This window comes from Zootoca vivipara, chromosome 14 (genome assembly GCF_965207765.1).
Source record: "Zootoca vivipara chromosome 14, rZooViv2.hap1.1, whole genome shotgun sequence".
Taxonomy (NCBI): domain Eukaryota; kingdom Metazoa; phylum Chordata; class Lepidosauria; order Squamata; family Lacertidae; genus Zootoca; species Zootoca vivipara.
Window position 1 is genome coordinate 33,992,592 of NC_142597.1, and position 17,553 is coordinate 34,010,144.

General features: G+C 45.4%; 1 protein-coding gene across 11 annotated transcripts in view; it reads left to right on the forward strand.

Moving 5' to 3' along the window:
- The window catches only part of CUX1 (cut like homeobox 1), a 265,020-nt gene that overhangs the window by 214,777 nt on the left and 32,690 nt on the right, over positions 1 to 17,553 (forward strand). For 5 of the 11 annotated variants that reach the window (XM_035138887.3, XM_035138891.3, XM_060268519.2 and 2 more), the window contains 3 exons: positions 8,301 to 8,489; positions 10,773 to 11,037; positions 13,069 to 15,784. The exons of 2 other annotated variants lie outside the window; for them this stretch is intronic. In XM_035138887.3, coding sequence (XP_034994778.3) covers positions 8,301 to 8,489; positions 10,773 to 11,037; positions 13,069 to 13,783 — 1,169 coding nt within the window. In that variant the 3' untranslated portion in view covers positions 13,784 to 15,784. Of the gene's footprint in view, positions 1 to 1,052; positions 1,116 to 8,300; positions 8,490 to 10,772; positions 11,038 to 13,068; positions 15,785 to 17,553 lie in introns of those variants that run through there. 4 more of the 11 variants (XM_060268517.2, XM_035138885.3, XM_060268518.2 and 1 more) reach the window with 1 other exon arrangement.

Here is a 17,553-nt window from a genome sequence, read left to right on the forward strand (position 1 = left end):
AGAAAATGTGCAGTTCTTGATGTAGAAATTGGGCTACCCTTTAGGTATCCCTTCTCTCTCTTAGTTAATATGAGTTAATATGACCCTTTCAGAAGCTTAGCTTCGACTCATTCCAAATGGCAGCCTTCCATAATTCTGGCTTCCCAGTACTTAGCCAGTTGCAGAATAACTTGACTGCCATCTTAGATTAAAATGTGCTATCTACTCAATGCTATTGAAATTTGTGGGACTGTACTCCAGTCATGCCAGGACCTGTAGCTTAAACTGCTCAAACTGACAGAACTTAACATGATGGGTTTCCCATTCTGTTGGGGTGAAGTCACATCCTGCCAGTCTGAAAGGGTGATGCAGACGAGGGCCTGTAGGGTTTTGGGTGCATTGTCGTTGCATGCTATATATGCAGGGACGCTGGTTTACTGTAAGTCATTCTGCAACCAGAAAAGCCAAAAGCAGCAGGTTTACTACGAGCGGAATAAATTGTGCAGGTAGAAACAATTGACTGTGGGTGCACAGATGATGGATGCAAACTTGGCAAAATCTAAGGTGGGTCCTTAGCAATTTAAGGCACTGCCACCTGCTCTAGAAGATGTACTCCAAATTGCAAATTAGTACAGCGACAAAGTCCGTAAAGGGGAAGGAGGTGCTTGGGTACTCTGGGTGAATTGGTGGGCTGCAGTTAGGATCAGGGAGCTGTAAAATCATCCCTTCCCCCTTCCACCCACCCAGACCCCTTCTAGTTTCAGGAACTTTAACAGATTAATACATTTTTTTCAGTTCCCCCCCCCTAACCTTGAGAGCTAGAAGCTTGCTCACTTTTAAAAATAAAATAAAAATTAAGCCGGGGCTTCTCCAGAATAGGTTGGCTCCTCTGGATTCTACACTGGAAGCCAAATTCTCAGCGTGTTTCAGAGTGTGCAGAAAACCAGGGTCCCTGATTCTGTGTCCTCTTGTGCTCCAGGAGGAACATTTTTAAAAGTGCTTTTATTAACTATTGTTCTGATGTCACTTTACATAAATCTTTTTCCCCCTCCATGATTTTTGTTTTTCTACAGCGTGGCTGACAAGCCTAAAACGCAGCAGAAGAGGCAAGAAATGTACCCCAAACCTTGCATTAGGTGTGGAACAATATTTCAATGTTTCCTTTTTGCCCTCTGTTTGCCTAAATCTCTAGATTAGCTAAGGGCGGAAGCACCTCTGTTTTGGGGCCCCTGGTTGTCTGTATCTGTCTCAGCCAAGGTCGCTAGCAGCTCTCCTTCGTTTTCTTTTTCTAGTTTAAGACCACTAGTTTAGTAAGCAAAGCTGCGATTAGGAGGAGGTGGGGTGGGGGTGGGGAACTGGCTTCTGCCAACCCTGCGGCAGACACATGTCCTCTGGATCCAATCCATTCTGTCTACATTTCTAAAACTCCACACAAACACTTGCATCTTAGCAAGCAGTTAAGTAAAACATTGTGAAATTATATGCAATGATAAAAAAGATCAAACCACATAAATGTACAGTTGAACAGAACAGCACACCACAGTATATCATACGGCAGCAGTAGCAAGGCAGAATCTGAGTTTCCAGATTTTTAAAACGTTTCCTGAAAGACAGCACGGAGGAGGCTGCATGGCAGGGCTAGCTAACCTGCAGCCCTCCCAGTTGTTGGGCTGGCTGAGCTGATGGGAGTTTTTTAGGCCAGCAGCATCTGAAAGGCTACAGGTTTAGCCAACTCCTCTTGGAAGGAAATTCCAGGGCATCAGGGCTTTTAGAGCCAAACGGTATATAAATGTTGCGAAATAAAATAAAAATTACTTTTCATGGAATCAGAGAATTGTAAAGTTGGAAGGAAGACCCAGGGTCACCTGCTTCAACCCCCTGCAATGCAGGAATATCAATTAAGCATCCATGACAGATGGCCTCTCCTTAAAAACTTCCTAGGGAGGAGAGTCCACAACTTCCAGAGGGAGTCCGTTCCACTTTTAAAGGATTTTTTTAAAGTTGCTGTACACTGCCCTGATGTTCTGTGAGATGGCAGCAAATAAATACGCTTATTTGTTTAAAAAATATTAGGCTGGCCTCTTCCTGGTGAAGTTAGCTTCCCCGTAAGTTGGATTTTGGAGCAGGCTCTCATTAGAAGATCTTAAGTGCAGGGCTGACAGGGACAGAGTTTCAGCTTCATAGTCACGGGAAGCCAAGAGCCCAGGGGCAGGATCTCACCAGATGACCGTATGCATGTATCAGTGAGCTTTGTACAAAAAAGAGGCAATCTCTAAGCCCACTTAGAGGGTTTAATACAATCAAGTAGTACGTACATTTTGATAATGTAAAATAAGATACTCCCTACCAGTAGACCTAGGAAAGACCTTTAGCCCAAACATGTATTAATTTTAAAACTAAAATTGCAATATGGGATCCACTGTTTACCATATGTGGTACTAGTCAAGCAGCAATGTGGCTAAGGGATCTGTTCCTACAGGCAGAAGACCTCTGCTCTAGACCAGACCATTTAAGTCAGGGGTTGGAAGCTCTCCAGATGTGGTTGAGAGTAAGTCCCAAGTTCCCCACCCATGGTTTTGAGCTCTTTTCTGGGCACAGAATCACGTTGTACTGTGCCTGGAAGTTAACCAGGTGCCAGCAATGACATAGCTAGCAGGTACTGTGTGAATCTGCACAGGCAGGATCTCCTATATTTAAGTAAGGTGTCCTTTCAAATGTCTCACAGGTACAATTTATAACTAGTTATGCTTATGTTAACATGCTCCTGTTGCTGAGGTCCACCCCATAAAAACCAAAAACCATGAATAGATAGATAGATAGATAGATAGACAGACAGACAGACAGACAGACAGAGTACAGCAAGGGTGTAAGAGCAAAAATATGTAGAAAGCAACAACAACAAAAGATACACTGAGTGAAAACAGCAGTATCTTTTTAGAAGTACCTGTGGGGTGCAGAGCTTATTTGGAGGGACACAGCAGGGGTGGAGAACCTGAGTGACCCTCCAGAAATGGTTGGCCTCTGTTGTCAGGGATGGATGGGAATTGTAGTCCTGCAACTTCTGGAGGGCAACATCCTCCCCACTCCTGGGATAGAGGGAGAAATAGAAAAAATATATATATTTGGAAGGAGCAACAAACTCCTGGTCAGCTGCTGCTTTAAAGTATGGTGGCAGGATTCACAGCGCCTCCAGAGCCATTCTCTGAAATGTAGGAGATCCCTAATTTTATATACTTACAGTAGTAGTTCTGTCTTAACTTCAGTCGCTCAACTGCTTGGCAAGGGACGGGGGGGTGGGCAGAGCAGAGCAGGTGCCGTGTGGTCATTCTTGCCTTGGATCGTTAAGCAGCCACAAGGTCACATTCTGATTAACCACTGCATAGGGGCTGAGTTTGCTCTGTTTCCTGGGTTGAGTTACCAAACTCTTCATCGAGAAAAGCCAAGTGATCGGCCTGTCTTAAATTACACAAATTGAACAAACTTTGCCTGATTTCACTTAAATTTTGTGTAATTTATTCTGCACTATTCTGACTTAGCTACTCATTGAAAGGGGCACTCCGGCCACAAAATTCTTATATCCACCAAGTCAGCTTCTGAGTTTTCATCAGGTTTTGCCCACACTTAACTATATATTTGTAGACTCCGCCCCCTTTTATATGAGAGCTTAAGATTATTCAAGAAGATGATGTTATTTTCAGCAGTTCTGCAGAATTATAACATATACATGTAACCACATCTCTAAGCAATGGAGATGTGCTGGTAAATACCAAAATAGACTGCATTTGCACCATAAACTATGGCTTATTGTGATGTGCAAAAGCTGCAGTGGGCCTCAGGGTCCTTTGCTTCCTCCTCTCCCATGGTTGAGGTGGACTTCAGAAGCTTTTCGTTTCAGTTTTTGTGAACCACAGCTTCCTCCTTCATTAAGACTGTAGACCAGGCATCCCCAAACTTTGGCCCTCCAGATGCTTTGGACTACAATTCTCATCTTCCCCAACCACTGGTCCTGTTAGCTAGGGATCATGGGAGTTGTAGGCCAAAACATCTGGAGGGCCACAGTTTGGGGGTGCCTGCTGTAGATAATACATTGCACTAGCTATGACTAATTTAAAGAAGCAAGTCCCATGCTTTGAAGTCAGTTTTTCTTCTTTTTCTTTCTTTGTTGATCATTCGTAGCCGAGTAAAATTGTCTTCCATAAACATGGTTTTAACAGTGAGCCCGTAAGTGACAGTGGAGGCCAATTCTGGATCCACACATCCTTTCACAGTGGGGACATAGGTTTCCGGGTGGGAGTTGATCATGGTGAGGGTTTGCTAAGCCTGCCTTCCTCTTAGCATGTTTCTCCCTTTTGTCCTGAGCTCGAGAGTCTTCAAAGCCCACCTTTGGTCAAGGCTATTCTCCAGTTGGAGCACTCGCAGGCCAGTGTTTTCCAGTTGTCGGTGTTTATACTCCACCAATTTGTTTTTAAACTGAAACTGGCCATAGTTAGGGTTGAACCATGATCCCCCAGTTCAGATGAAATGGAAATGGAAAGCCCTGGTCTAGTAAACTTAGAGCTTCCAAAGTTGCCATCCTGACAGCATGTGAGGGGATAGGAGAGTGTGGTCTTATGACCATTGTGGCTTATGCACATCATAATAGGTTTATCTTTGTGTGTGAATGTGGTCTCAAGAATAGACACTGGAGATCACTTGGTGAAATTGCTTGGCAGGGGATTCAGGACAGCCTAAAGTTCTTCACACAGCACATAATTATATTTTGGATCTCGCTGGTGCAGCAATGATGTCTGACTCAGATACACTGGCGCCTCGCTAGACGAAATTAATTCGTTCCACGGGTCTTTTCTTATAGCGAAAAATTCGTCTAGCGAATCCCATAGGAATGCATTGAAATTTTTTTGAAATTTTTTTTGCCCATAGGAACGCATTAATTGAATTTCAATGCATTCCTATGGGAAACCGCGATTCGCTAGACGAATGTTTTGTAAAACACATTCGTCTAGCGAGGCAACCTCCGCTCGAAAAATCCTTTCGTTAAGTGGAAATTTCGTTAAGCAGGGCATTGGTTAAGCGAGGCACCACTGTAATTTTGAAAGGGGCTTGTTTGTTTAGGACATTTTATCATCAGCTTCATGGAAAAAAGTTGTGTGCAGATTGGACCAACTCATGTATGGAAGCCGCCCAGAGTGGCTGGGGAAACCCAGCCAGATGGGCGGGGTATAAATAATAAATTATTATTATATTATTATTATGGATGGATGGATAAGGGAAAAGACCATCCAAACAGAAACATCTCCAGGTAGAGCCAGGGAAGACTCCTGTCTGAAACCCCAGAGACAGCTGCTGTCAATCAGTGCAGGGGGTGATGAGAGGTGGACTAATGGTCTAGCAGTATATGCCAACTTCCTGTTAGGCCAATCTACAGCAGTTTACTAGGTATGATGGTTGAATTTCAGAGGCAGAGCACCAGTGAATATTGGTTGCCGCAGGACAGTAGCAGGAGAAGAAGACTATTGCCTTTGTGCCCTGCTTATGGGCTTCTCCAAGGTCACTGTAGGAAACAGGGTGACAGGCTGAATAGGCCTTTGGTCTGATTCAGCTAAAGGGCTGTTTGCAGTTACTATTGGATTTGAAAAGCAAGCCTTGTGGTCAGTAAGGCATAGGTTGCTGAAACACAGCCAGCCAGGGGTACATATTCCAAGTGGAAATGTCACTGTGTTTTTTCCTCGTGTAAAAAAGATTGCTGCACAAATTACACCTATGGGATGGGATGGGCAATTGAAGAGGAGGTGCTTCAATCTCTGCTGTGCCTTGTAATCTCTGCCCGCTTTTGACTCTCTTGCCTGGGATCACCAACAAGAGTACAGTAGATGGGAGCATCCCAGTAATCATGAAATGAAGAGCCTTAATAATTAGCATGTTGCCAAAAGGGCAGGGTGGGGTTGCCATTGTTCCCAGGCATTGGAGCGAAGCCTTGAGCTTAAAGCAGGGTTATAAGGGAGAATTGTTCACTAGGAATCTTTCCTAAAGGAAGATACATACTAAATTCCACATGGCCAGTAGCAGAAGTCCACCTGCACTAAGAGTTTAAAAACACTTTCAGGAGAAATTATTAGCAGATTCTTTGGAAGGCTCCAAGGTGAGCATCACTAGGGTCATTGATTGAATGGTTTCGATTAGCTTAATGGAATGGAGCTGTTATGGAGTCCAGCTGCAGTACAGTTTGAGCATCTGCTGCTCTCTGAGTGGCAGGAGCCAGTGATGGAAACACAGGTCGGAAATCGTTTCAATCTGCTTCTGGTCCTTGTTTCCATTATCTCCGTTGTAGGGTCCTCACCTTAAACAGTGGGAAGTGTTCCCAGCCAGGGGAATCAATCCTTTAATTTTCCCAGCTGAAAACCAAAACCCGCTAGCTTAGAGAGCATTGAAGGGGAAGCCAAGACCACCCAGATTAATTAGAAACTCGTGAAAATTGGGCTGTTCTTTTACATCCGCTTGTGGCCTTGGAGGTTTTGTGTGCTTGTAGCTCTTTTGGATAACATTTTCTTCAAATACCCTGAAGTTTGAAGCAGGAAGCTCATGCCCATGAGGCTGTGTCTTAGCTATTTAGTGTTTATGGGACTGCCACAGCCCATTCCTCAGAATTCAGGTGTAGAAAGAAATAAGATCAACCCCTCCAATTGGCAGGCAGTATTAAACCTCTCACTTGCCCAGGCAAGGTCTAAATATTTGGAGCCTGGCCATTCGGTGGATTTCTGTCCTACTGTTTGATTGGAGTCCTCAGAGCTGCTCACAACATTCTAAGTTTTAAGCACCCCAGGTATGGATTTTGGTACCCTTTGTCCTGACCCCGACACACTTTCGTATATGCAATCATGGAAATGCGTGAGAAGAAAAAAGAAATGTCATTATCAGACTTAACGTAGCTAAGTAGGGATGCAGATGGGGAAAGCGTGGGGAGAAAACGTGCATTCATGTAACGAAGGTTGCTTAAAAAGCACCATGTACATAGAATCATAGAATTGTAGAGCTGGAAGGTACCACAAGGGTCAGCTAGTCCAACCCTCTGCAATACAGGAATCTTCTGCCCAATATGGCACTCGAACCCGTGACCCCAAGTTTAAGAGTCTCATGCTGTACCAACTGAGCTACCCTGAAGAGCACTATATAAGTGATAAATAATAATAATACCGAAATAATAACATTGGCTCGGTTCATACAAAACACTAAACCAAACTTTCTTAATGAGAAGGCGCAAAAAGAAAACTGCAGCCGCTTCACTCAGCCCCCAGTTCTCCGGTTGCTGCACTGCCATGGTTTCGCCTGGCATTGTATGTGAACTCAGGCCTGTGGTCTGCCTTCCCCAAACAAGCCACTAGCAATAAACCAAGGACACACCTTGTTTGCAGCCCATAGCTGTTCAGATCAATGCAAACCATGAGTTTGCGTTCACACACAACACTGAACCAAACTACAGCTTAGCTGTCTGTAGAGTAACTACATGCTTGCTCGATCTCACCAAGGTATAGTTTGTCTTAGCATTAAGTAAAAATTAGGCCTGTGCGTGTTATCAGCATACTAGCCCATTATTCTCAGGAGTGTCAGGTGTTCAATCAGTGGACAGAAGTTCAAATGCACCCAGACTGAGTATCCTAAGGGCAGAAAGGAGTTCAGGCATGCTTGCTTCGGCAGCACGTCTACCAAAATTGGAACAATACGGAGCAGATTATCAGAAAGGATTTCAGGCATCACCAAGTTTGGTGGTGAAGTCATTGAGTCCTCTTGCTTTTATTTTACGTGTTCAAGAAGCGAATCAATCTGAAATGAGTCAAAAGAGGAGGCTCTGACAAAAACAAATTATTCTTTTTCTTTCTGTATCATGACATGGGAGTCAGAAAGAACACTCCCTTAATGCAGAAAACAAGCACACCAGGGCAAGACATTTATTGCAGGCTACCCCCTGATGTGCTGGCTCAGTAAATTCCAGGAATTCTACGTGGAATATAAAATGTGGCCAGCTCCCACCTTCAATGTGACATGGTGCAGTTGGGATTTTTTTTAATTGTAGAACAGCTTCCAGTGGGTTGAAGGAGTTGCGGATTTCCCCTACAAACTGCCTGCACCTCCCTAGAGGTGGCCCTGTGCCACTTCTCTTTTCAGGACAAGCCCAAACGGCTTAACTGGCTTGGTGTTCTGTTCTTTAATGACATTGGGCCCCTTTTGCTTTTATGTAGTATGTGTGTGTTTGTGTTGCCTTCTCCTGTCGCATTGTCTTCTCTCCCCATGGCACAAATACAACTTGATGTTTGGTTTCTTTGCAGGTCAGCGTCTGTTTGGGGAGACAATCCTGGGGCTAACACAAGGTTCAGTCTCAGATCTGCTGGCGCGTCCCAAGCCCTGGCACAAGCTGAGCTTGAAGGGCCGGGAGCCGTTTGTTCGCATGCAGCTATGGCTCAACGATCCCAACAACGTGGAGAAGTTGATGGACATGAAACGCATGGAAAAGAAAGGTAATTTCCATCATGCCTACAGCTATGCACATCTTTCTCACCTTACACGCTCTTGGGGTCTGAACTTGCAGTGATGGACCAGGCACAATTATCACCACCAGTTCAGACTCCATGACTATATTTGTGAAAGTAATTTATTTTTTTTGCCCTGACATGCATCAATCATTTTTATACTTGTTTACGTTTTTAAACGACCCTGAACAATCTAGTATCAGCAGCAGCAGACTTGGCCACCTCAACACTTAACTCCTAACTCTAGATCCGTTTATGAACAAGTTAAAATAACAATCTTTTGGGGGGGGGGTTCTGCTTCTACATCTCTCTATTCAGAGAACTGTCCATTTATTCCTACTTTTTGCTTCCTGCAACTTAAATCAGCCCCTGATCCATAAGAGATCCTTAACTGCTAAGCTTACTTAGGAGTCTTTGGTGAGGTACATTGTCAGAAGCTTTTCAATTGTCTTTGGCACTTCTGGTTTGAACTGCAGTGCTTTGGCCTCTCTACTATTCCTGTGACCATGCACACTCACAGCACCTAGTTCCCCGCCACCCCCATTTAAATTTTCATCCATTTAATCATATTCAATCAGGGGGAGATTTATTCTGAACCAGACCCTCCTCAGCTCCTGGCTGCTCCCCCTCCCCCCGCCCCCCCAAAAATCCTTAGCTGGGAATGCTTATCCTGACTTACCAAAAGATTAGCATACAATTTATTTGCCCCAGTGGCTTAGAGATTGGACACAAAGCCCCTGGTTCATGTCTTACCTTTGGCGTGAACACTGGGACTTGAAAATAAGCCTGGGGTAGACAATGAAGGACGCTGCGTTAGCTACCCCTGGAATAAGTTACAGTACAGGTTATTGAGCAGGTGAGAGACTCAACACAGACAGGCTGCATTCGCAACTATACCCATCTGTAAAATGGCTATAATGAGTTGGCTTATACCAAGTTAGGACCGTGCTCCATCTAGCATCAGTGCTGTCAGCCCTGATTGATACCAGATCTACGGAGCTCTGGGGCAAGTTTGCAACCTGACATCCCTTGAGCATAAATTGAAAACTGGTGTAGCAAAGGGTCTATGAATCATGAGGTCTAAGGTGCAAAATTATACCTCTGTCAAGAACTCAGCAGGTGACCACCGTGACCTGGGCATAGCTGCCAAGTTTTCCCTTTTCTTGCCTTTTTTCTTCCCTTTTTTTTTAAAGGGAAAATCCCTTTAAAAAAGGGATAACTTGGCAGCTATGGACCTGGGGCAAAATCTCAACACACCTACCTCCAAAGTAGAGATATTAATACTTGCTGCATTTCTGTATGGATTACAAGAAAGTGTATGTGAAGCACTGCACATGTTGTTGTTACTTAGTAATTTAATAAACTTAGCTGTGATTTCTGCTGCCTCCTCCCTTTCTTTCTCACTTCCTTCCCTGCCTGGCAGCCAGGCAGGCAATCAAGGGCCATGTTGCCGATTGGCACATGCTACAAAGCAAAGTGCAGTGCCAGCCAGCTCCCCTGAGGCCCCAACAGCCTACCATTTTAATCTAAAAAATGGCTAGACCCAGGGCAAGAGTGGCCATGAGCTCTGCCAATCTGATCCTGGCTTTGGTTTATGATAAGGTGGCGCTGTGGGTAAAACCACAGAGCCTAGGGCTTGCTGATCAGAAGTTCGGCGGTTTGAATCCCTGCGACGGGGTGAGCTCCCATTGCTCGATCCCAGCTCCTGCCAACCTAGCAGTTCGAAAGCACGTCAAAGTGCAAGTAGATAAATAGGTACCGCTCCAGCGGGAAGGTAAACTGCGTTTCCGTGTGCTGCTCTGGTTCGCCAGGAGCGGCTTTGTCATGCTGGCCACATGACCTGGAAGCTGTACGCCGGCTCCCTCGGCCAATAACGCGAGATGAGCGCCGCAACCCCAGAGTCGCCCACGACTGGACCTAATGGTCAGGGGTCCCTTTACCTTTATCTAATACATTTATATGCCACTTTTCCTCCAAGGAGCTCAGAGTGTCATACATGGTTCTCTGCCCCAACCCCACTCCAATTTCAGTCCATTTCAACCCAGTGAGGTATGTTAGGCGGAAAGATGGTGGCTGGCCCAAGCTCGCCCAGCAAGCACCATGGCTGAGTGGAGATTTGAACCCTGGCACCCCAGGTCCTAGCCCAGCACTCTAACCACTGCACCCACACTGCCATATGCTTACCAATCTGTCCTTTCATACATGCCAGCTCTCCCAGTTCCTTGGCTTTGTGCCTGAAATGATCCCTGTGGTTTCCTTTTTGTCTTTCAGCGTACATGAAACGAAGGCACAGCTCGGTCAGCGACAGCCAGCCTTCAGAGTCTTCTTCGGCAGGCATCGATTACAGCCAGGGGGCCAGTCCACAGCCGCAGCATCAGCTAAAGAAGCCGCGAGTCGTGTTGGCCCCAGAAGAGAAAGAAGCTCTGAAGCGAGCCTATCAGCAAAAGCCATACCCATCACCAAAAACCATTGAGGAGCTCGCCACACAGCTCAACTTGAAGACCAGCACCGTCATTAATTGGTTCCACAATTACAGGTAAAGTGTTAGGGAGCCTCTGTTGATACCGGTAGTTCTGTCACTGAGTGAAGCTTGGGAGTCTGTGACTGCACCAGGGGGTCTTCTCAGAAATGGCATCCCAATTATGAAATGCGCCCCCAGTGACGGAGAGCAGGCAGGGGTGTGGCTGGCATGCGTCCCGGGGCTGTGGCGCCCAGCGCGGGCAGGGGAGCAACCGCGATGGCACCCCACCGGGATCGTGCTGCCAGGGGCGGTGCGCTCCCCCCACACCCCTCTTCCTCCGCCAGTGGCACACACCCCCAGCTGGCGCCAGACACTGCATATTTTTAGGTGCCAGCTAATAACGTGTCTCTTTCCACAGAACTTTAAGTGCTAAAGTCTGACTGTACAGTAATAAATGGGAAGGTGAACTGATGTTTATTTAACCATATTGAATTGTTTTGTTGTGTTCCATCTTTATTGGTTGGTTTATTGCTGTAACCCACCCTGGGGTCTGATGAAGAGGGGGGCAGGACATACATTTTAAACAAATCAGAGAAAGGTTCCCTATAGTCAAAAGGATGGGGAGCCTCCATCTCCCCCTGCCAGCATGACCAGTGATTAGGGACGGTTGAATTGGGGATGGTGTCCAGCAAAATGTGGTCCCCCATCTCTGATGTGGTCCAAAATTTGGCCAAACAGATACTCTTTGTAAGCTCCTTCATAGAGCAAGTGGAAGGGAGCCACCCTAGATCCTTGCTCCCAGTGCCTACATCATATGAACATCTCACTGTGTATATTACTAATTTGAAACCAGGTGGGACTGAATTTTTTGAGAGGGATGAGCAAGAGATTATGGTTAATCTGTTGTTGTTGTTGTAGTAGCACCAGCAGCAGCAGGAGTATCAAGTTTCTATCCCACCATTCCTCTCAAAGGATTTGTTATTTTAATGAAACACAACATAGGAAGCTGCCTTATACAGAGTCAGACCGTTGTCTCATCTAGCTCAGTATTGTCTATACTGACTGGCAGCAGCTCCCCAGGATTTCAGGCAAGATTCTCTAGAGATCCCGGTGATTGAATCTGGGACCTCCTGCTTGCAGGAGTCCTTGTGCTTGGCTCCTGCTTGTGGGGTTCCCTTGGGGGCATCTGGTTGGCCACTGTGAGAACAGGATGCTGGACTAGATGGGTCATTGGCCTGATCCAGCAGGCTCTTCTTGAATTCTTAGTTGTATCAACACCTACATTGGCTCCCAGTACGTTTCCAAGCACAGTTCAAAGTGTTGGTGCTGACCTTTAAAGCCCTAAACAGCCTCGGCCGGTGTACCTGAAGGAGCGTCTCCAGTCGTTCTGCCCGGACACTGCGGTCCAGCTCCAAGGAGGGCCTTCTGGAGGTTCCCTCCCTGCCAGAAGTGAGGTTACAGGGAACCAGGCAAGAAGGCCTTCTCGGTACTGGTGCCCGCCCTGTGGAACGCCCTCTCATCAGATGTCAAGGAAATAAACAACTACCTGACTTTTAGAAGACATCTGAAGGCAGCCCTGTTTTGGGAAGTTTTTAATGTTTGATGTTTTACTGTGTTTTTAATATTCTGTTGGGAGCCGCCCAGAGTGGCTGGGGAAACCCAGCCAGGTGGGTGGGGTATAAATAATAATAATAATAATAATAATAATAATAATAATAATAATAATATATTACTATTATTATTATTATTATTATTATTATTATTATTTATTTACTACTACCTGAACTTACATTTCTGACATATCAGTGACCCACTTGACAACAAAATAAAAAAAATCCTTCCAGCAGCACCTTAGAGACCAGCTAAGTTTGTCATTGGTATGAGCTTTTGTGTGCATATGCACACTTCTTCAGATACACTCGTGCATGCACACGAAAGCTCATACCAATGACAAACTTAGCTGGTCTCTAAGGTGCTGCTGGAAGGAATTTTTTTATTTTGTTTCAACTACGTCAGAACAACACAGCTACCTACCTGCCTCTTGACAACATTTTCCCCTCTCGCCTACACTTTCTCTCTCTCTCTCTCTCCTCCCCCCTCCCCCAGGTCTCGCATTCGCCGAGAGCTCTTTATCGAAGAAATCCAAGCAGGAGGCCAGAGCCAGGCTGGGTCCAGCGACTCTCCTTCAGCCAGAAGCAGCCGGGCAGTTCACAGCTCCGAAGGAGACAGTTGTGATGGGGTGGACACGGAGGGCCCGCCCGACGGGAAGCCGGCTGGAAGTCGCCTGGAAGCCGACGAGTACAGCAGCAACACAACCACAAAGTCTCAGGGAGGGCGAGCAGCGTCAGCTTTCAATGCAGGGGAAGAGGCACTGCGAGACGCCGGATCTTCGGAGAAGACAGAGACATTCCACTTGGGGACGGAGAGCCTGGACGACACCGACGATGAGGGGAGGCTCCGAGCGCCGCGTCTGAGTTCTCCGCCGGGCTCCCTACATTCAGGAGAAACTCTGGAGACGACGCCAAACTCTGCTCCAGAAGAGGATGCCTCTACCTCAACTGCCTCCACCTCGCTCCTTACAGGGGAGAGCTCCTGCAAGGCCGCAGGGGAACGTGTGGAGAAAATTCCCATTGTGCCAAGTACCAGCTCCACGCCAGCCACCAACTCCCTCCAGACCCTGTTCGGCTTCTCCGAGGCGGTTTGCTCGAAGAACACGCGGGACAACACCTTGAGGAAAAAGAAGGCAGCGAATTTGAACAGCATAATCCACCGCCTAGAGAAGGCCGCAAGTCGAGAGGAGCCCGTGGAGTGGGAGTTTTGAGATTAAGCTCACCCAACTCTGAGGAGCTGGGGAAGTAAAACAAAAAACACACACACACAAAAAACACTTGGACCTCTTCTGGTTTTAATTGTGTCCCGCACTTACAGCCCTGCAGGCCACGGGGCAAAAATGCCATAGGCCAAGGTGCATATAGAGAACGAAAGGAGCGTTTCAGCCCAGTTTTATGTTTGTGTTTTCAAGGACGAAAACTGAAAATCTGTAGTCGAGCTTTTTGTACCCCGAAGTGTTTCTATTAATTGCCCTAAAGTGATTTTCCACAGTTTCTGGGGAAGAAAAAAAAACTCATACAGCTTTTGCCTTCTGCCCTCCTCTTTGGTGTGGGCTTTAAAACAAAAAAAAATTATATACAAACAAGAAGAAGAAAAATTTAAACCCACATATTTAAAAGGGGGGCTTTTTATCCGCCATCTAATGGCTAAACAGAGCGATAATAATACACTATTATCTTCTTTAAGCAGGAAAACCGAAAAAAGATGGAAGGGGAGATTTTTTGAGAAAAAGAAAAAAAAGGTTTTTTGTAGCTGTTCAGTTGCCACTAAGAGATTGCACAGTCAACCCGACTCTAAACACACTAGTTTGAATTCCTAAATATTTTCAAGAAAGGAATATTGTTTAAAACTTGGGATTTAAAAAAAATACACATTTACTCCTCGTATTTTTTAAACAAAAGAGAAAAGTCACATCAGGAAAATATCTTAATTTGTGGTAGCTGACTTCAGTGTTTTTCTTGTAAAGTGGAATAGAGAATTGACTTGTAGTGCACATCGTTTCATAGCTTTAACCAATTCTGGTCTCTTTATGGGCTGGGATTTGTTTAATACACTCCATTTTAGGCCAAATCAGGACAGAAAAAGGAAGAAATCTGAAGAAAAAAATCTGAAATCTAGGTATTTTATAATCTGCTTTTTAACCTCTAACCACAGAGCACGCAGATCAGACCTCATTTCTAGGAGGTGTGGGAGACAGCTTGGAATGGGTACTTGATCGGATCAGTTTGAATTGCGTCATGCCAGCCTTGCAAATCAGTTCCAAGTCCTCAGCCTGCCTAGTCACACATGCCTACATTAGTCATTTGCGCCCTATGGGAAAAGAACCACCAGCTTTTGAAAGAAATTAGCTCACTTGGTTGCAGACAGGTGGGTGTCATAATGAGCCTACGTTATACGTAGTACCTTGGCAGGGTGGTGGTGTTGACTAGAAGGATGGAAGCGTTTGGCTGATACCACTTTGGGAAGTGTCGAGGTGCATCTTGCAGTGAGAAGCACTTAGAACATGAGTGGAAAGCCTGTAGCCCTTGAGTTGATGTTTGACTACAACTCCCACCAACCCTGTCCATTGACCATGCCAGGTGGGGCTGATGGGAGTCCAGCAACATCTGAAGGGCAATGGGTTCCCCACTCCTGACTTACAATGAGCTGTCTTGATGGCAGGCGGTGAGATCAGTCACTGGGCACTTTCTTGTTCTCACATCCCACTAAGATAGAAAAGGACCTTTCAGCACCCTTAACTAATTGGTTAATCACTGGCTGTGGTCCTACAGCAAGCACTGATTTCTCTTTTAAGTTTCAGTTGTGGGATTACCATTATTATTATTACCATCCTTTTATGGCGGGGCGTGTCCTCATTAACAAAAAGAGGAAAGGCTTGCAGGAAGAGCCCGTGGCATTCGGTAATCACAACGAAAACCACGGAACACCTAACCAAGACATGCTCAGAGGCATGGCGCCCATCGCAATTGTCAGCTCCTCCACTTGTTTTGCAAAAGCTGCAAGGCCGATCAAAGTACAAAATCAAATTTCCAAATTGTCTCTGACGCCTCCTGTTGTCTATGTGTATATGCGTGAGCATAGAGCCGTGTGGAAAGCCGAGTGTGTGCGTGAGTGTGTGTGCAATTTTATACGTCTGTATTTTCTTACGTACTTCTTGCACGCATAGAGTGCATTACTGCCACCTTTTTTCAATAAGCTGTTTTATCAGTTACGGCTTCTACAAGTTTGCTGATTTAGACTCCTTTATTGCCATATCTTTAAAACTAACGATAGACAATTTCGGTATATATATATTATTTTTGCTTATTTATAGGTGCTGTATTTTATTATCTGATTGTTAGGGATGAAAGGGGGCAAATATTCTTTAGAGGGATAGACTGCCGGCAGTATTGGGTATAATTTACAAGATGTAGTTGTCATACTGTATATTATTGACAGACTTTTTCTTTTCTTTTCTTTCGTTTTTTTGGGTCCGTATTGTGTATCATGGAAAACTTTGTCTTAGGTCAACATCTTTTGATGACACTTTAATGGTGCATTCATTGCTTCTTAAGTTCTAATTAATATTTTTTTCTTTGTGATATGGGGAGGGGGGGAGGTATTCTGAGTTTTAAAAATGTGTTCCCAACATTACACCTCAACATGCTTGAAGTTCATTAGAAATTGATATGGGGGGAGGGGCTATAAGATGTGAAACCACCTTCCTTGCACGTGTTTTCTTTTAAAAAGGCAATTGTGTATTTTGGAGTCTCTCTTCAAGGATTGACAGCAGCACTTAGTTCAGATCTTCTCAAATTTAAATGTTTGGTAGCTTTAAAAGAAAAAAAATGCCTTTTCATGGCCCAGGACGAAGGCTCTAGGAGGCTGCAAGGCAGGCTTGCTTCTTGCTGTTAATTTTATAATTTCATAAGCGTTTTGAGGGTCCGAATGTTGGAGCTGGAGGTCCACCGACAGCTCCTGGTTTGTTCCATGATGATCTGAGGAGACGTATTTGCAAAAATTGTGGCTGATATGAGAATCTGGGCAGCAGAGAAAGCCCAGCTGTTCCAGAAGAAAATCTGGAGAAGTAAATAAGCGCTGGTGATTCTTGACGTGGGCATAATCACCCTTTCCTAGCAGATAAACCTTCTGCTGTTGGCACATACATGAAGGCTGTGGTACAGCGGCTCTTAACATATGCATGGAATTTTGCGTAAGCATATCAGAGTGGGACTCGTGACTAAGGGGTTGCTCGGCATCTGACGTGAGAATTCCCCACTTGCTTCTCAAAACAGGATCTGCTTCTCTTTTTCAAATCTTCCTGCCAGCTTACCCCGCTTCACTTTTATCAGGGCCAAGCGTCTGAGTCGATGAAGGAATCCATTCTTGCCTTCAGATGTTTGTATCTTTTCTTACAGCAATAGATCTCCCCTTCTGTTGTTTCCTCCCCTCCCAGATAGATATGAGGATGCTTGCTGCCGTCAGGGCCCCATGATTTGATGCCTCCCCATGGAAACCTGCATCCCATAACGTTGTTACTGTACTTGTGTGGTTTAGAGCATGCCCTAGCCGAGCAGTCAGAGTTCTGCCACCCATCCTGATAAGCAATATTGAAGTGCCTTGAAATAACAGAATTCTGGTTGACTTTCACGTGCTGTGCTTCTCCCCTCCCCGCCCTGGTGCCTGTGGAGCATATTGTAAATATTGTGTAACCTTCTCTTTCCTTTTTTCCTCCCTAGGCCCAAGCAGATCTGTCTCGTGTAACCCTCCCCATCTAGAAGCAAAGCTTGCTTTAGGGCAGGTGGTTCATTGCAAGGACCCTTATTCACACAACTGAAGCACTCTTAGGCCAAATCAAAGATGTTGCCGCTCTGCCAGCAGCTGCAAATTTGAAGCAGGAAAGCGCTTGAGATTCAGTATATTTTTGGCACTGTATTGTCATTTTGGTTCCTTCCATTGTTTCTGTTTTGGCTTTGAAGGGAAAGGCTAGCATAGTGGCAT